General features: G+C 40.6%; 1 protein-coding gene across 1 annotated transcript in view; it reads left to right on the forward strand.

The window, feature by feature from the left end:
• The window catches only part of SPATA17 (spermatogenesis associated 17), an 83,075-nt gene that overhangs the window by 24,616 nt on the left and 40,736 nt on the right, over positions 1-17,723 (forward strand). The window contains exon 6 of the mRNA XM_090263366.1: positions 4,924-5,047. Within this exon, the coding sequence (XP_090119492.1) occupies positions 4,924-5,047 (124 nt within the window). The remainder of the gene's footprint in view (positions 1-4,923; positions 5,048-17,723) is intronic.

Consider the following 17,723-nt stretch of genomic DNA (forward strand, 5'->3'; position numbering starts at 1 on the left):
GTCTTGAAACTGCATGGGATAGGTACCGGGCCCTGAAATGCACGCCATCCTGCGGCGCGTCATTGCTGTGTGACAGCATCAGGGCTTGTCTGGGGGTGTCCGAGGTCTGTGTTGAGTGGGTTACATGCAGAAGTAGCGGCAATGATTCCTGATTTACAGCGAAGTTAACGCATGTTCAATGAGAGAAGTGCATGATTGTTGTGCAAACACACGCTAAGTAAGATCCTGTAATTCTTTTCCTATGAAGTGGGGACTTGAGCTCCTCAACTCAGAACCGTACCCAAAACAGAACTTCAGGAACTTGGTCCTCCTCCTCCACCCCCGAGTCACTGTGAAGAGAGTGGAGAAAAGCCCGTCTGTGTCCCCCTCACCATCAAGCCACTTCATCTCCCCAAGGGCAGGCGCCTCGTTCATAATACCTGCCCCTCACCCACCTCAGTGGAATGTAAGGAGGATGAGTTAATGTCTGCGGAGCCCTCGGAGCTCCTAAAAATAATGCACAATGTAAATACGTGTCATTATCATGCCTGTTATTATACTTAGCTTAGTGCCGCTCTCAATTATTTGACATCATATACGTTACATAAAATTTTACTTCTGTTTAAAGAACCCATCGAGAATAATGAAAAGAAAATAGTTGTACAGTGGCATATGTGCATGTTTTCAGAAAGAATACTGTACAAAAGAATTTCCTTCCAGGAAGTTTATTCAGAAGAGCCAGAAGAAGAAAAAAATTTGATTTTCATGAATGATCTTTGAGTGGAGTCTTATTGCTTTTTAAAATCATGCAAAGTAGGCAAATGAACTAATGGAGCAATTGGATGATCCCTTTTTATGGTCAGACTGAAGTCATGGTATTGTAATTTTATAACATCCACCATTATCATCGTTTTTTACTTTTTTTCCTTCTCAAAATATCTAGTCTCTAGAGGACAGATTTGCCAGCATAACCCTTAGAGAGCCCATTCGCCCTGGCTCCAGAGGCCTTTCCTGTTCTCTCGTGCATTTGATGGGACACGTCTGCCAAGAAGGGAGTTTCCTGGGAACAATCCAGCCCCATTCCATTGCTCGCCATCCCAGCCCTCTCTCCAGAGAGAGCCAGCCCACTGGGCAGCCACATTCATGGGGGCTTTTCTAATCCCCTCTAATCATAAATGAGCTCACTGAGCTTATGCACACACATGTATTTCTTTGTAGACTTTTTCTGTCCACGGTTTAGTTATTAGCTATTGGATTTGCAAGCCACGTGAAGGTGGAGACTGGGCTTTACACATCTCTGTGTCTTGTAATATTTTAAACATACTTGTGACTGAATCAACAAATAGCTGTCCATTTCTTCATGATGTTTACTCTTAAGGTAGCTTAGACATTTGCAGAGAAAATGATCTATACTGCAACACACAAATTTTTAGGAGTAACTAAAAAGGAGAATGTATTTGCAGGGCTCTCTTCCATCTCCTCTGTCCCCCTGAGCAATGTTTACTCTGCGCTTCGTGCCTCTTAGGAAGCCAGGGTCCACGCTCTGTCTTGTGGAATTCCATCCATGAAATGTACCCTGATCGGGACAGAGAAAGCAGAGATCATGGAGGGAATTTGAGAAAGTGTAGAAGATTCATATCCAGTGGAGTAGATCAGGCAAAGAGCCTGGTACCTGGTGTAGGGTAAACATTCGGAACTCGCTGACATGTCACCAATGTGCCAGCCCTCCTCTGAGTACTTCCCATAGATTAATTTACTTGATTCTGACAACAGCTCGATGAGGAAGACATTAGTATTAATATATTTGCATTTACAGGTAAGGGCATTGAGACTCAGAGATTCAACAGCAGAGATTTTAGAATCAGGTGTCATTGCTTCCTAGTGGCTCTTCTTACTATTTCTGTCATTATTGCTACATGCAATTATTTTATTATACATGTTATTAGCAAAATACATTCAATTGTGTAAGTTTCCGTAATTTTTGAAGTCCCAGAGTCCTTTATGCAGGTTATGGCAACGAGTCCTGGGAATTACCCAAGTGCCTAACTATATAGTAGGAAGCAGAACCATGAGAGAAAACATGAGTGGTTCATTCAATAAAAATATCTTCTGCATAGTATCACTTGTATCAGGATAACGGCAGTTCGTGTCGAGTTAGAGAATCTGCAGCTCTAAGGATTCTAATTCCCTTCCTGGCACTAATTTGTTATTTAGAGTTGGTCATTTTCATCGCTTTCTGTGTTTCCATATTTTAAAAATACTGTAAGCAGTAATGCCTATTCCATATACTTCACAGGATTGTTTTTTTTGAGAATAGAAAGAAGACAATACACCTGAAATGAAAAAAATCTGAAATTATTTGGAAAATTTTGAAGTGTTTTAAAAGTGCTGGGTTCAAAAATCCCTGCATGAAAAAATAGATAATTTTTATAATTGTGTAGGGAATCCTAGTTAGAATGGTTTTCATCACTTACTCTTTAGTGGGGTCATGATTTTTATTATATCCTTTACACTGAGTCTTATCTTCATCCCTATTAATGTAACAAAAGCCTTTATATCGAGGGTACATAATTTGTTCAACTCCTCCTACATGGCCATTTAACAAAGACTATTTGGTATTTGACATAAACATAACCGTGGTGTTCAGTATATCTGTACACCCTCAAGTATGGCAATAAATCAATTAGGAAGGCAAGCTTGATTCTTTTCAATTGTTTTATAAATTCATTAAATTAATTACTTTGTGTTTTTAGATTACCCCAAGTTACTTTTTCTACTGCATTGTCAAGTGTCTTGGATTTGTTTTTAGGGCTCCTCAGTTCCTTCTGGATTTATCGTGTGTTTTCTTTATATACTAGAAACTGATATTTTTTTGCATCTCTCTCAGTTTTAGCTTTTCTTATCAAGCTCCCCGAGTACACACTGTTTGTATTTTATATTTTATATTTCCATGTCCTGAAGATGGACTGTTTTTCCCACCTACAATAACTTACACTTCTGATGGTGTCTCAAGTCCTTTGTACTTCTTTGTATCTTCCTTGTTCATGTATGTGTTCATTAGATTGGGCCTTTTTTCTCTCTTAGTTAAGATCTCCTGACATTCATTCAATCATTCATAAAGCACAAACTTCTTTAGAGATCCATTTTCTCAATTTTTCTGATTTTTCAGGAAATTACTGTACTTACCTTTGGAGGGATGTAAATTGTATACCTGCATATCTGAGTAATCACCCTGGTAGCAGTAATTAATTGCTTATTTTAAATCACCTTAAACACTTATAAGAGAAAATATTGAGGAAATATTTATTTTTTCCATAATATAAAAAGTAAAGATGCAAAATAATAATCTGTTTCATTTTTATGTAACATATGATTGCTATTTTTCCTGGTAAAAATCCTCCTTTATTCATAAGGGACTGCCTTGAAATGTGTACACTGAGGACAAAGAAAGGTCAGCAGTCCTTCTAACTCCTGGCTCTTTGTCAAAAATGGACACAGTTAATGAGGATTGTTTGCTACAGAACAAACTCGCCGACGCAGATTGAGACCCTTTCAATGGAAACGAATTTCTTTGGCTTTACCAGGCTACTTAGCGATTAATAACAGCCTCGCGGCGCGGGTCAGACAGGTCGTGCCCCCACCTGGCATCCCAGTCTCAGCGTGCGACACCCCGGCTCTGTGGGCGCGGCAGCCCCCAATGCTATGCAAACAGTACGACAGGCTATTCTCTGACTCCTTTTTTCATATTAATAAGCAATTTTCAGGAGAAGGGTGGCCGAATGAGGGCCATGCCACCCCAAGTAATTCATTTATTTTGCAATTTAATCTTATGTTGAAAAAAATAGCTCCGCTGCAGCAGCATAGCATGGTGATTTTTAAACGTCAGTGTCCCTCGTAAGTAACCTCGTGTGAAGTATTGGGTTAGTGGCCTTTAACAGAAACAGTTCTAGGCGTTGAAGTACAACTGAGAATCTTGTCTCAGTTTTGGAATTTCCCCCTCTCCTTCCCTCTGATATGTTGGAGGGAAAGACTCAGATGATGCACTTCATATTTTATGTAGAGAACTAGACAGTGAGTTACATATCTGTTTTTAAAAAGAATAAAGTTCAATTTCAAAACGTTATCTTAATATGAATAGTTAAGTTTGTTCTATTAAAATAAAGGAAATGATATTCACAAAAGGTATTTGTTTTTTCCATGTTCAATAACTTATTTTATTTAGAGGCATTTTTCGCATAGTATAGTTCAAAAATCTTATTTTTTATTTAAATTTCCTAGATACACATAAATGATTAAAAAGTTTCATTATTTTATTGGAATTTATGATACTTAGAAAGCCATGAACTTATTCACACAATTTAGCTTTTATTCTGATTATCTATATAATCGAACAAAATGTCAACCTTTCAAGTGCAGGATAATATTTGTAATCATGTTGATATTATTTGAACTGTTAACAGAAATAAAGTTATAGTGAATTAAGCATGTGTATAAAAGCCCATCACACTTTTAAAATTAGCTCATTAGTATGTAAAATAAATGATTAGAGATTTATAAATAGAAAAACAATATTTACAGGAAATCAGTAGATCCAATATTTTCTTGGGTTATTTAAGTATGTCCAGAATAGTTCGTCTTCAACCAAAGAAGTTAATGTAGGATGATAATTCACTTCCTTTACATTTGATATAGTTCCTCAGCTATTGGCTTAATTAGAAGATATATTTGATTTTAAACACTTAACCAGTGAAAAATCACTTTAAATGCTTTGTAAAGATTGCAAGGGTGCCCCTAGAATGTGCAGGTAAGATAGATCACCCCACTGGTTTTGATGGATATGGATGCTCGTTGCCCCTCAGAACCTTACTTGATTATCATCAGCGAAAGAATTAAAATGCAAGCAGATTGTTAGCATCACAAGTAATCACAGACACTTTGGCGCAGGGCGGCTCTGAACGAGTATGCAGAGATGAAAGAGAGAGAAGAGAAGAAGGCCGACCTCGAAAGGGAGGAGAAGAAAAGAGATTACCAAGCCCGAAAGATGCATTACCTCCTCAGCACAGAGCAGGTTGGTCTACCTGTCCCTGACAGCTCCCGTAAGCCTCTGGGGCCCCTGGCCTGACAGAGACAAACTAGCAGCCTGCATGGGACATGACTTATTGAAAGATAGCACAAAGACACGACTTCCAATTCCATTCCGCGCTGCTGTGCAGGAGCAGGCGGGCACCTGCCTCGTCCGTGACAGGCCTCGTGGCGTCGGCTGCCCCACGCTGGCAGGGCGGTCCCAGTCGGCCGTCCGCTCTCCCTCCACGGTGACCCAGCACAGAGGGCACAACCTCGCTGTCCAAGCCTCTTCGGGGTGCCTCCTTGTCGTGTTGTGAATTGACCAAGAACTAACATGTTATTAAGCTGAGATAGCTTTCAGGTGTCTTTGCACTCTTTCCAAATCCTGGTGCGAGTTTTCAGGTACAGTTTTTAACAAAAGTCCTTCAGCAAGTCCAGCTTCACATAGGAAAAATAACTGTGGAATTTGGAATACTTACAAATGTATTTTCTTATACTTGCAATATTTCAGAGCTCCGGGTCCTGTTATGTTTGCTAAGAAAAAAATACACTGTATGTAGAATATTCTGCTCACAGATATGGTTCTAAAAAGCATGAATTTGACCTTTAGAAAGGAAATAGCAATTTCTGGTTTTTTTATTTTTCCTTCTAGACTTTCAGTCCGGTCTCATAAGTCTAGCGAGTCACATATTTAAATATGTTCAGACATGGGGCAGTCAAGTCCTACTAGAGGAGGGTGAGACCTGAAACTCAGTGTCATCCTTAGGAGCATCCAGGTTCAAAACATACTCAGTGCCGGGCTGGCCACGTCCATTCGTAACTCAGACCTCCTGTGTCTCTCGCCTCTACTCAGTAGTCTTAACGAAACTTTTCAATACTGACTGTCTTAATATTGACTGAGATAGATTTCTATAGCTCAGTTACCTTCATTTAACAGGCAAGGGAACTGAAGCTCAGAGAGAGTTTAAAAATCACTTTAGAAATAAAAAGTCCAAGTATTTCCATTTTTTATTACAAAATCCATACCACTGTAAATGTTTTAGCTGTTTGATAGATGAGCTACATTTTTAAAATATAGAACTAGAAGTCAAGAATTCTTTTTAGCAAAGTTTTTTCAACTGCAGCTGCTAGTAATTTTGATTTTGATGGGCGTAAGGGGGTTATAAATATATTCTGTACTTTTTTAAACCTGATAATAATTCTTAGGTAGAGTTGTTTATTTTGAGAACTCTGGACTCTCTTTATATTGGGCTGGCCAAAATCTCCATTTAGTTTTTTCTGTAAAATAAAAAGACACATTTTTCATTTTGACCAATAACTTTATAGATTTGGATATTTTGAGTATGCCGGCTGTCTTCTGCTATTGGTTTCTAGTGGGCAGAGGCCAGGGGTGCTGCTAAACACCTTCCAGTGCATGAGACAGCCCCACAGCAAAGAATTATTCGACCAAAATGTCAGTAGCAACTAAGAAACTTTGCAGACCACTTTTGACATGTTCAATCAGTCCTAGCACCTTCTCTATACACTGCACAAATCTTTTTTTGTGTTTTAGTTGCATTCTTACCTTTCTTGAAATAATAAAGCTATATAATATGCCAAAAATGTTACATATTTTCTTCCATCCTCTATGTTAATACGGCTGCACAAAAATCCACCAATTTTGATGTTTTTTTAATGCACACTGATATGACAGCTGTCACAATACAGTCTATCAAAATTGTTTTGGATGAAGTTAGAGATAACTAAGCACTACTAGAGCCATCATACAAAAAAAAAAAAAAAATTTAAACTTTTTGGCCAGCCCAATACTTGGAATCTTTCTTAATCTGTTTCTAATTGTGTTCTTTATCTTTACAATGGGTAGTGTAATAGAAAACAATTTTTAAAATGGTGAAATAAAATTGAACTGAAACATTTTTATCCAGGATTCTCTAGACAATGAGTATGTAGTGGAACAACTTAGAAAGTTCATAAAGATTTGGTTGTTTTGCAAGTAAAAATAATACAATAGGAAATGTCCAGGTCGTGATTACCACATGCCAAAGACTGTGGCAGACAGTTCGTATGCATTATTTTTAGCTATTTTGATTTCATTTAGTTTTAAAACTAAGAGCCTGATTTAATGAGTTATTTCGTAAACGACCACTTGACTCATGGATCTTCCTGAATTGCCGGTGCTAGAACCATTGTGTTTTCGGAGTGTGTGTGTAACAAATACGAGCTGTCAGTGCTGTGCCCCGTGGTCCTCCTTGTCTGCCCCGTGCTGATAACATCGAAGCGTGCAGACTTCCGCTGGGTGGCTACTTGCCTGCAGGACCTCCTGGCATCGATAAAGTGACGGCCGTGGAGGGTCTGCGCCACGGGGCGAGGGCGGGCCCTGTCAGCAGGCAGAGCTGTTGTGGTATCTGAGCTCTCCCACGTAGGGCAAGGTCACGGGACATCAGCTTGAATTTTCTGAGCTGCCTTTTCACTTACACCTGGAAAAAACGGTACAAGGATTAAGTGTAACCTATTCAAAGAGCGCCAGGCCCTTAGAGAGCATCCAGCAGATGATAACAATCGTATTATTAGAATTGAACCTGTCAAGGATAAACTGAGATTCTCCACTTCCCTTTTCTCCTGTTTGTCTTAGCGGCTGGAAGCACTCATTTCTTCGCGCTCTTCTAGTTACTGATGGAAGATCATTAGAAATCTTTACAGCAGTGTTTGCTGCCCCGCCTCCCAGCTTTGTCCACCGGGTTTCACGAACCTGAGGGCAGAGAGGCGCAAATCGTGGTCTCAGATCCCCTGTGCAGAAATGTTACCTGAATATCCCGGAGTTTTTATTTGGACGAGAAAGTAGCAATGCTCCCGTATAGAGATCTTACCATTTGATCACAAGTAACCAGAGGCAAAAGGATAAGCCTCCGGGCCTATGGGAACACTTCTCCCAAGGCAAACTTTTCTTTCTTTTTCTTTTTTTGTAATAAAATAGAATATTGGTGTCATCCTAGTCTCGTAGGTTTACTTGGGTCAGGGGATCGGTTGTGCGGACTGGGTGGTGCCAGAAATTCCAAATGTTTTATTTCTTGTGTCCATCCGATCTGCTTTGTCTTTAAATCACTGTTTCTCATCCTGATCTAAACAGGGTGAATTTTTAACCTGATATTACATGTCATGATTATAAACCATCTTTACCTAAACAAAAAAACGCGGTATTTTATCTTCTCCTAAACAAAGATATGTAACACTAAGATTTAACAAATATAGTGAATAGAAATCTTAACTTTAAAGTTTATCAGGTACTCCAAATAATACACTCTTGAGTATCTGACCCTGTCCTGGGAAAAGAGCAGCATTCAGATTAATTTCAGTCTAATTCCAAACAATATTATTTCAGCAGAAGGAAACAGCTTCCCATTGCAGCTTATATAGGTAGTGATTGACCGATTAACAACCATTCATAGCTATGGTTTTACTGATTCCATTTACTATTTTGTTTATTTTAATGAAAAACTTGACTTTTCCAAACCTAAACAAGACTCAGAATGAAAGACGTACTCGAGGCTGCGTCCTGTGGCTGATGCGATCGGCATGACTCGGCTTTGGGGGAGAAGCTGCAGATCCGAAAATGTTTCTGGGTCAGATGTTTACAGATTAATTTTACTGCTGTTTTAGGAGATTTTATCTCAAATTATAGTAAATATACATTTAAGTACAAAATAAAAGCCAAGTATGAATTAAGTATTTAGTTTGTAAGGCTGGTGTCAGTTTTGCTCTCCACTCATGCAGATGTTTGAAAACTGAATAAACATTCAAATGTAAATAATTTTTATAAGGCCCTGGCGGGGTAGCTCAGTTGGTTACAGTGTCGTACAGAGATACACCAGGGTTGTGGGTTCGATCCCCAGTCAGGGCACATTCAAGAAGTACCCAGTGAATGTATGAATATGTGGAACAACAAGTCGATGTTTCTCTCTCTCTTTTTCTCTCAAATCAATAAATGCATTTTTTTAAGTATATCAGGATAAGAAATCTTTTGTTAACCTGCTTAAAACAATAATTCTAATAGTGTTTTAGCAAGGAGAGAAACCCTTTTTATTGATGATTTCAATAATTTAGAAATGATTTTAATTAATTTGTAGAAAACTAATTTTATATTAAACTTTCATAGTTCTAATATAATTTAACTTCAGTGAGTAGACATTAATTTAGACAAATAATGTTTCAGAAAATGTGAATATTTTTGTAAGCCAAGATTGTATTTGTAAATTCAGACATAGAAAATAAATGAAATCATGTATTATTTAATGTATTAATAATTTTAGGACAACTATTCTGATATACTGACATATTCATACTGATAGCATAATTTTCTAGTCAGTTTTAAGCTCATTTTTAGTACAAATCCAATATATTAAAGGTTCTAAAATATATTACTATTTTTCTGATATTAATTATCTCATCTTTATGCAAGCAAAATATCAGCACAACTATAAATTGCACAACTAAATAACTAATATAAAAATGAGTGAATTAATAGGCCCCTCGGGGTTTTATTAATTAAAAAGTTCAAGTCTTGTTAAAATACTTTTTGTATGTTTATTTCAATCAGAAAGCTGAACGTGGTAACTTATTTGCATAAATAATCAATCACGATTTACTAGTAGTAATAAGGTTAATTTGTTGCTACAGACATAATAGGATTAGTCAATTATATTTCCCAGAAAATACTATTTGTTATGCACCCCAGCACCTGTAAGGCAGGAGTGGGTCTGGCGCCCTTATTAAATGAACACATCAAAAAGTCTCTGTCTCTGCAAAAGTTTTATGAAAGGAAAGCTAATTTTGGTTGATTTGAATACGTAAAATGCAAACATTGCCTTCCTTCATAAATTTAATTTATCTTTCTGCAAAGATTGATTATTTAATAAAGTTATTTATTTTGATTCAGTAACCAGTCAAACTGCATCTAACACAGATCGGACATACTTCCTTTGAAGAAAATCTCATTTGCAAATTTGTTTTATTCCGTAAACTGACTTTCACTCCACTGTCCTTGCTCTCGGGGAATAAATTATGTTGTCTGCCCCACCTACTGGTCGGCGTGAGCAAAGGCCTGCTGCCGGGCTCGTGAAAAGATACGGCCCCTGAAGTGTTGCCGGGACTCTAAAAGGTCCTGGACCTGCCAGCAAAGAAATGGGAAACTCAAGATCTAAGTCAGAAACAGCTAATATTTAGGATTGTAGGCTACTACATAGAATTACATGCATTAACAGTTTCCTGATTTGTGAAAATAATACCATTTTTAATTGTAATCTGCTAATAAAAAAGATAAATCAGTACAAAACAGATTAACTCAGTTTATTATGTATATTTTATTTTAGTTATGATATTTAATAATTTATGAATATTCAAATTAAAACTAAAATAAAAATTTATAAACTTAATTACAATTTGTATAGATATTCTGTGGAAACAGTGTTCATGTTATCCCTTATATAATAATAGATTTCTCAATGCTTTCATTTTAGTGAGTGGTGGAAATTTTTATGTGGACACTGGGAGAATAATTCTTTCATTATTTATGGTTCTTTAAATGGTTGATATTCATTAAACTTTATTTAGAATTACTTTATTTTTTGAGAGAAACAAATAGCTTCAACCACTCTTTTTACAAATTCATACAACATCTGTATACAGAAGGAAAATATCTGAAATGCAAAAAGTATACTTGATGTGCCCAAAGTTAACTGGCGGCCTATGGATATGGACCGCATGTTGATAAGACAATTCTTATATGGTGAAAAAGGTAAAAAGAAAGATGGTGCTTCTTCCAGAGCATCGTTTGCCTTCAGCTCTGCCTTCCAGGTCCTAGGAGTGGGGTGATTCCCCGCCTGCCGTACATTAGTGCATGAGATGTGAGTGCCCGCTCTTGGCTTGAGGAGGCGGCATCACAGAACAGGGGCGACCTTCCGGTGTGCACCTGCCTCTGCCATGCGTGTGATGTGTCTCTGTATGTGTGCTGGGATGGGAAGTACCTTTGCAGGGCTTTCTCGTAAGGCATTGTCCTTAGACAATGGCGCAGCTGGGGAACACAAGTGTGACGGTGAAACATGCCCTGGGCAGACTCTCGGGAGTCACTTTCAGGCCTCTTGAGCCTTAGCACAAAACCACATCTTTAACTTCAAAACATTAATTTTATTCCTTCCCAGTTTGGTGGTTGAACCGAAGTCTCTCTCTCTCTCTGTCTCTCTGTTCATCTCTCTCTCTCTCTCTCTCTCTCTCTCTCTCTCTCTCTCTCCCCACCTTCCCTCCCCATGATATACATACAGAGGATTTCTACCCTGACGCTCATGGTTGTCAATAGTACCTTTATAGCCTCCGTTTTGAATATTATATTTATGACTTTGTTTTGATGCAGCCTGATTGCGGGCTTTCACATGGCTCCTTGCTTTAGCTTTCTGGCTTTTTTTTTTTTTTTTTTTTTCTCTGTTCTGCCTTACACCTCTTGACCCATTTTATAAACCTTCAAAAGTTCTCTATTGCCTATAGAATAAAAGTCCCACATAAGCATTCAGATACTCGGCCAACCCCACCCTGCCCATGCAGTCTTACCTGCCTTCGCTCCTCCATATGAGCATCACGAATCACTCTCACTTCATGGACTAGAAGAACTCATCATCGGTGTTCCTCAGAACCGGGAGGCAGGCGCCTTCCTGATTCAGCAGCTCCCTTCTGTTCTCCACGGAAAAGAGGCAGCCTCTCACAGGTTCCCGATAAATACTTTGGTTTTGCCATTATTTTACCACTCAAGTGGCCTTCCCTTTTCCCCTCTCAAGTGAAAATACTTTTAGAAAAAAGACAGCTGTCAGGTTTTGTTCTTGCACTTGCGTGGTGCAAATGAATAGCTATAACCAGATGATAAAGAGCAGGAAAGACACTGCATCCCAGGCTCGGTGACCCTGCTGGGCATGAAGACCCAGACGGGCACAAGGTTGGTAATGAAGGGGTCGCGATGCCAGGGAGCATAATGACTCCGTGAGAGGTCTGGGGTTGGAAAGGGGGTGTTTACGGCACTGAAAAGACAAGGAGGGATACACGGAAGAGGACTTTGTCCCGTCTGTCATTGTGCTTAGGGTCGCTGCTGGGCCATATCTCCTATTAACTCCATCAATCACCTCTTTTTTCTTTCCCGCGTCCCACGGCATTCTCAGCATCCAGTCCTTAATTCTTGCGTTACCGACGCCTAAGTTACGGCCGCTTCTGCAGGAGCTGAAGGTGTTTGGCACTAAACCAGGATGCAGGAGGCACAGTGTGGGCGGTCCATTCCTGAGCTGCAGATGACGCATCTTAGGTTGGACTTTGCTGACTTCTCAGTAGTTTGTATGAATGTTTTCAGGGAGGAAAGTTTAATGATAGGAGTTCACACGAACGCAGGGCTCCTCTCTGCAGGGCACCAGGGACGCTGGGGCTCCTTCGTGGTAGCTTTTCCAGCCCTTTCTGTTCACACATTAACCATTAATGAGACCAGGTCTGGAAGATGAAGTGACTTGTTCAAGATGTCATAACTAGTTTAAATAAACTCTGTGATGTCAGGGCACCCTCAGTACAATGCAGCCACAGTGAGCATTGGAGTTCGTGGTCCACCTCTGTGGATTACGTCAGACTGACCTAAGTAAACTCTGATTGGAAGAAGCCTCACCCCAGGTTCATGACTAACCAGGTATCCTTTTAGAAAACGTAAAAACACCAGCATTCTGATTATGCCCCGCTCCATGAGGTAGCCTCAATGCATTGAACTCCCTTCTGACCCTTTCTCTGATTGGATTAGTAATTATAAGAAACATTGGTTTTGAGTGAATTCAAGTACAGAAATAAGGGAAGAAAGAAAGAGTGGAGCAAGCTAGACCATGACTTAGACTCCTAGCGTGCCTTCATTTGCCAAGCAGAAACTCTTTAGTTTGATGTAGTCCCATCTGTTTATCCTTTCCTTTATTTCCTTTGCCCTGGGAGATGTATTGGTGAAAATATTGCTACGTGGGATATCTGAAATTTTCCTGCCTATGTTTTCCTCTAGGACTTTATGCTGTCATTTCTTACATTTAAGTCTTTGATCCCTTTTGAGTTTGTTCTGCTGTGTGGGGTAAGTTGGTAACTCAAAGCACATGTATTATATTAATCCCCACAGGTAGGTTAGAAAATAGCAGCCATCTTCCTGGGGACTGAAATGCTGTTCTTTGAAACTCACTCTTCCCCTGGACACTGGGCCAATTTATTCTTTCAGGAAGACCCTGCAGAGAATAAAGATCTCACCTGTGATCCTTGCATCCATAAGGGGCAGGTCTTCAAGTACAGTCTTTTGTTCTCCGTCCCAGACGAGCAGTCCGCATCGCAAAACCATCGCATAATTTGTTACCATTGGCAGTCGCCAGTCAGCAAAGGCCAAGGACTGAGCCAACATGGAGAATGAATTAGCTATTACCTTTTACATTTTATCTCTTCCCTCTTTAACATTACAGCTTTTATTATCCTGTAATATATGAAATGGATGGAGTTATTATCCATCGTCAGTACTCTTGGAAGAGACAGAGTGAAGTGGTTTAAAAAGTATCTTGTTGTGTCCCCAGAGGAGCCCCTTTCTGACGGTCATCATTTAACTGCCACGTGTCTGAGAAATAGAGGAACAATGCTGATGGAAGCAGAAATTATATCCAAATTAATTGAAAGAGAGCCCCTTAGGTAGACAAGCGCCTTTTCTACTTTTCTTACACACATCTTTTCCTTTCAATGTGTTACACTTTAAAAGTTACATTTTAAAGTGTTTTGTAACCAAAACAGACTGCAAACCTCTCCTCTCTGTGTGAGTTGGGGCACATTCATGTTTTATGGGGCCTGAAGCTCATATAACTTGGGATCTATCTTTTTTAGAAGAAGGGATACAGAGTTAGAAAATCAAGAAGAATATTTTTATAATGAGCAAAAAGTCATTTCAAGCATATTACAAATTTTAACTTTTGACTATATAAGAACTCAGAATCTAAAAATGTAACAGTAGTTTTATAAACTGAAGGACAGCTCTATAAAATTTGTTCTCCGTATTTTGACTTCATACTCTCTGATTGCGTCTGTATTTGCCAATAATTTTTTATCTCTTCTATGAGGAGACAAAGTCTGCTCACTCTTTTCGAGGACTATTGACCTAAATTTTTCATTACTGTTCACCTCTAAGTCAGGCACAGGATAAGTGTAGGATCGCATATGGCTATACTTTTGTAGGGAAGGTTGGAGGTTAAGGTAATTAATGTCCGAGCACCTCATTATTCTGGGAGATCTTGTGAAATAACCCTGAGAAGACTCGGAGAAGGTCGGTGTTTGCAGTCCACAGTGTAGCGTCCCCAGTCTGCCTGGCTGTGTGACTGACCCCAGCAGTAATCAGCAGCCTGAGCTTGGAGGCAGGCCGAGGAAGAAGAGTGACGGCGGCTAACATTTATTGGGTGCTTCCTGTGAGCCAGGTACTGTTCGAACTGCTTTACATGAGTTACCTCTCTTGCTGTAAGTGGACTGTTATTATTCCCAGTGTGTGGCTGTGGCAAAAAGAGATGAAGGAGGGAGCCCAAGGTCAGTGTTGGTATGTGATGGGCCAGTCCCAGAGCCCACGTGCACAGGACTACATGATACCGCCTTGTAAAAAGTTCGCGTTTATTGAGTACAGACTTGGAGTTAGGCACTCACTGTTCGAAGTGCTCTAGCCTTATTAAGTCTTCATCAGCTTGATGAGGTAGCTCCATCATTTCAGAGGACAAGACCATGGTACAGTGAGGCTGAGTTATGCGGGTCAAGTCATAGCAGTACTAAGAGGTGGAGTTTGGAATTCAGATTTGATTTATTAACCAGTGAGCAACGCTGCATAGTTGAATGGATTCTGGTTTGGGGGGATGGCCAGACAGATGTGGCAAGATGGTAAATATGGGAACTTGGTAATCAAACAAGTGACTCAGATAAGGGAGGGCCAGAGTCATGGCAAAAAGATGATAGATTAGAAAGAACTTGAGGGACTCATCAACCTGAGATCTTTAGGTAATGAATCATATGGTGAGCAAGAATAAGAATGTGGGAAAATGAGTGGACTAGAAAACTGGGGGAAGAGGGGAAGAGATTGGTGTTTGAGGTAATTGAGTTACTGCCACAGAGCAGTTCTGGACGGTAGGCGTGGAGGGGGTGTGGCTAGCATCGTGTAAAGGTGAAGGTCGGTGAGATGGAGTCAGAGACCGCTGACACTGTCCTATTGGGATGGATCACCGGTTTACCCATGAAATCTCCAAAAATTACCCCAGAACACATCATGGAAAGGAACACTGACCCAAGTGCCAGAGGCTGTCATGACCCTGGGGGATGAGCAGCAAGTCTGTGTGTGACAACCATAAAGAGGGATGAAAGATGAAGTATTCAAATGGCAAGAAGGCAGAAGAGTACTGGCTCGGGAGTGACCCTGGGGAACAGAGGTAACGTAAGTCTCTCCCTGGTCACCGTGATCCAGGGCATGCTGAGACACTCTGCGCAGCAGGGCTGCAAGGGGGGTGGCGTTCTAGAGGAGACGGAAGCTTCAACAACAATCATAACAATAATAATGATGACGATGAGAATAGGTAGATTTCATCACAACATTTGGGGGCATAGGGAGTTCTTGAGCACCCGTGGGAGACGGGTCCCCCTGGCAAAGCTGACAGGATTATAAACAAGGGAATCAGAAGTGTTGGCCAACGTAATTGGGGAGCTGAATATAAAGGGAGCGCTGTGGTTCACTGGTTACAAAATTATTGGCCATAGCAACCTGACCAGGAGCACGCAGACCGTGGCTCTGTGCGGCCAGCTCCTGCTGCTGAGAAACGTGCGTGGCTGCACCCGTGCCTGACTTCAGTTAGCACAGTGAGCGTGAACTGTGCACCTAAAAGTACGAGGCAAGGACTACTTCCTCAAGTCCCGAAAAATGGAAAGAAAAATTAAGACCCATAAAAACTCAGAAAACAACCCATTGGAACACCCAGAAAGTCAGACACTAGACTTCTAGTCATTTTAGACCAAATCAGTTCTTTGATCAAAATATTTTATTGACCAACTTCCTTTTAAAAAATTGCTTTGCCTCTAATTGCTTTATGGCCAAATTATGTTTCCAGTCGGGGGGCTGACAGTTTAAGTGGCAGTGAAAGATGACAAGGTTGTGAGGCAGAGCGCGATTTCCTGGGCTTCCTGCCGTCAGGGAGGTCGGAGCAAAATGGAAAACGCAAAAATAAAAATAACCTAAAAAAAAAAAAGATTTTAAAAATGTTTTGAAGGCTGACATATAAAAAAGTGTTAAAGTCCTCATCACGCGGCTCAGTTACCACACAGTGGCAGGTGCAATCTGTACCCAATCGGCCCTCGTTAATAATTTCCACACAAGAGGCCCCAGGTCTGCGGAGCAGGACCAGGGGAAGGACAGAGACCTGCCAGCGAGGTGGCCTTGTCTTCGGATCTGGACTCGAGCGTGCGGTCGGCTGGGTTCAAGAGCGTGGCGCTGCCCCGCGAGGCCGGCAGGCCAGCACTCTGATAAATCTTAAAATGGTTTTCTCCTGTTTGAAAAAAAAAAAATCCTTCTTCCAAGACTCTCGGGAAATCAGTTTCTTGCAGAGTCCCACGTAACCCTGGGAATCAGGTGGGACAGATTCTCTCTCCTGGTGGGACATTTGTTCACAAAAAGAACATTTCCATTCAGTTGCCTGCGTCTGTAATGTGAAGTATTTTTCTTTTTGCCCTTCATCGTCCTGGGCATCCTCTTTTAACCCCAACTATGAAATCATTTCAAATCACCCATGTGTGGGAGGAACCAAGCAAGAGAGAGAGCTAGGTTTCCAGAGGGGGGGAGAAGGCGTGGAATGGCAGGTTTCTAGGGGGATGGCAGCCATAAAAACATCTTTCACTGGTTTTCTTCCATTTTTGGGGGTGTGTGTGCAGGCTCCACTCGTAGGCTGGATAATCTGGCTCGGAATGTGGGAAATCGCGGCGTAGAGGAGTCACAAGAAGGAGGTTTTCTTTGTTTTGTTTTGTCTTAAAATAATTTATTTATTTATTTATTTTATTTTTAGAGAGAGGGGAAAGGAGAAAGAGAGGGAGGGAAACATCACTGTGTTGTTGCCTCTCATTCGCGCCCCCAACTGGGGACCTGACATGCAACCCAGTCATGTGCCCTGACTGGGAATCGAACCAGCGACACTTGGTTCACAGGCCGACGCTCAATCCTCTGCACAATAGGGAGTTTTTAAATCACTGCAGATGGGTTGCGGTTCACCATGACTGCTCTATTGAAAATAACTCCTGAGTCTCCTAACTAGAAATCTAGAGGACTGCTGGGACATTGGCACATGGTCATTTCTTCTGAGCGCTTTTCAATAATTCTTGTGTATCGTGTTGACTCTGATTCCACGTGAGGCTATTTAGAGTTCTATAGCATCAAAGGTATTCAAAGTTGCTGTTTCTTTGCCCATCGTTTTTTTTTTTTAAGGTTTTATTTATTTTTAGAGAGAGGGAAAGGGAGGGAGAAAGGGAGAGAAACATCAGTGTGTGGCTGCCTCTCGCACGCCCCCAACTGGGGACCTGGCCTGCAACCCAGGCTTGTGCCCTGACTGGGAGTCGAACCGGCGACCCTTTGGTTCACAGGTCAG

Source organism: Furipterus horrens, unplaced genomic scaffold (assembly GCF_987537825.1).
Source record: "Furipterus horrens unplaced genomic scaffold, mFurHor1.1.pri manual_scaffold_15, whole genome shotgun sequence".
Classification (NCBI taxonomy): Eukaryota; Metazoa; Chordata; class Mammalia; order Chiroptera; family Furipteridae; genus Furipterus; species Furipterus horrens.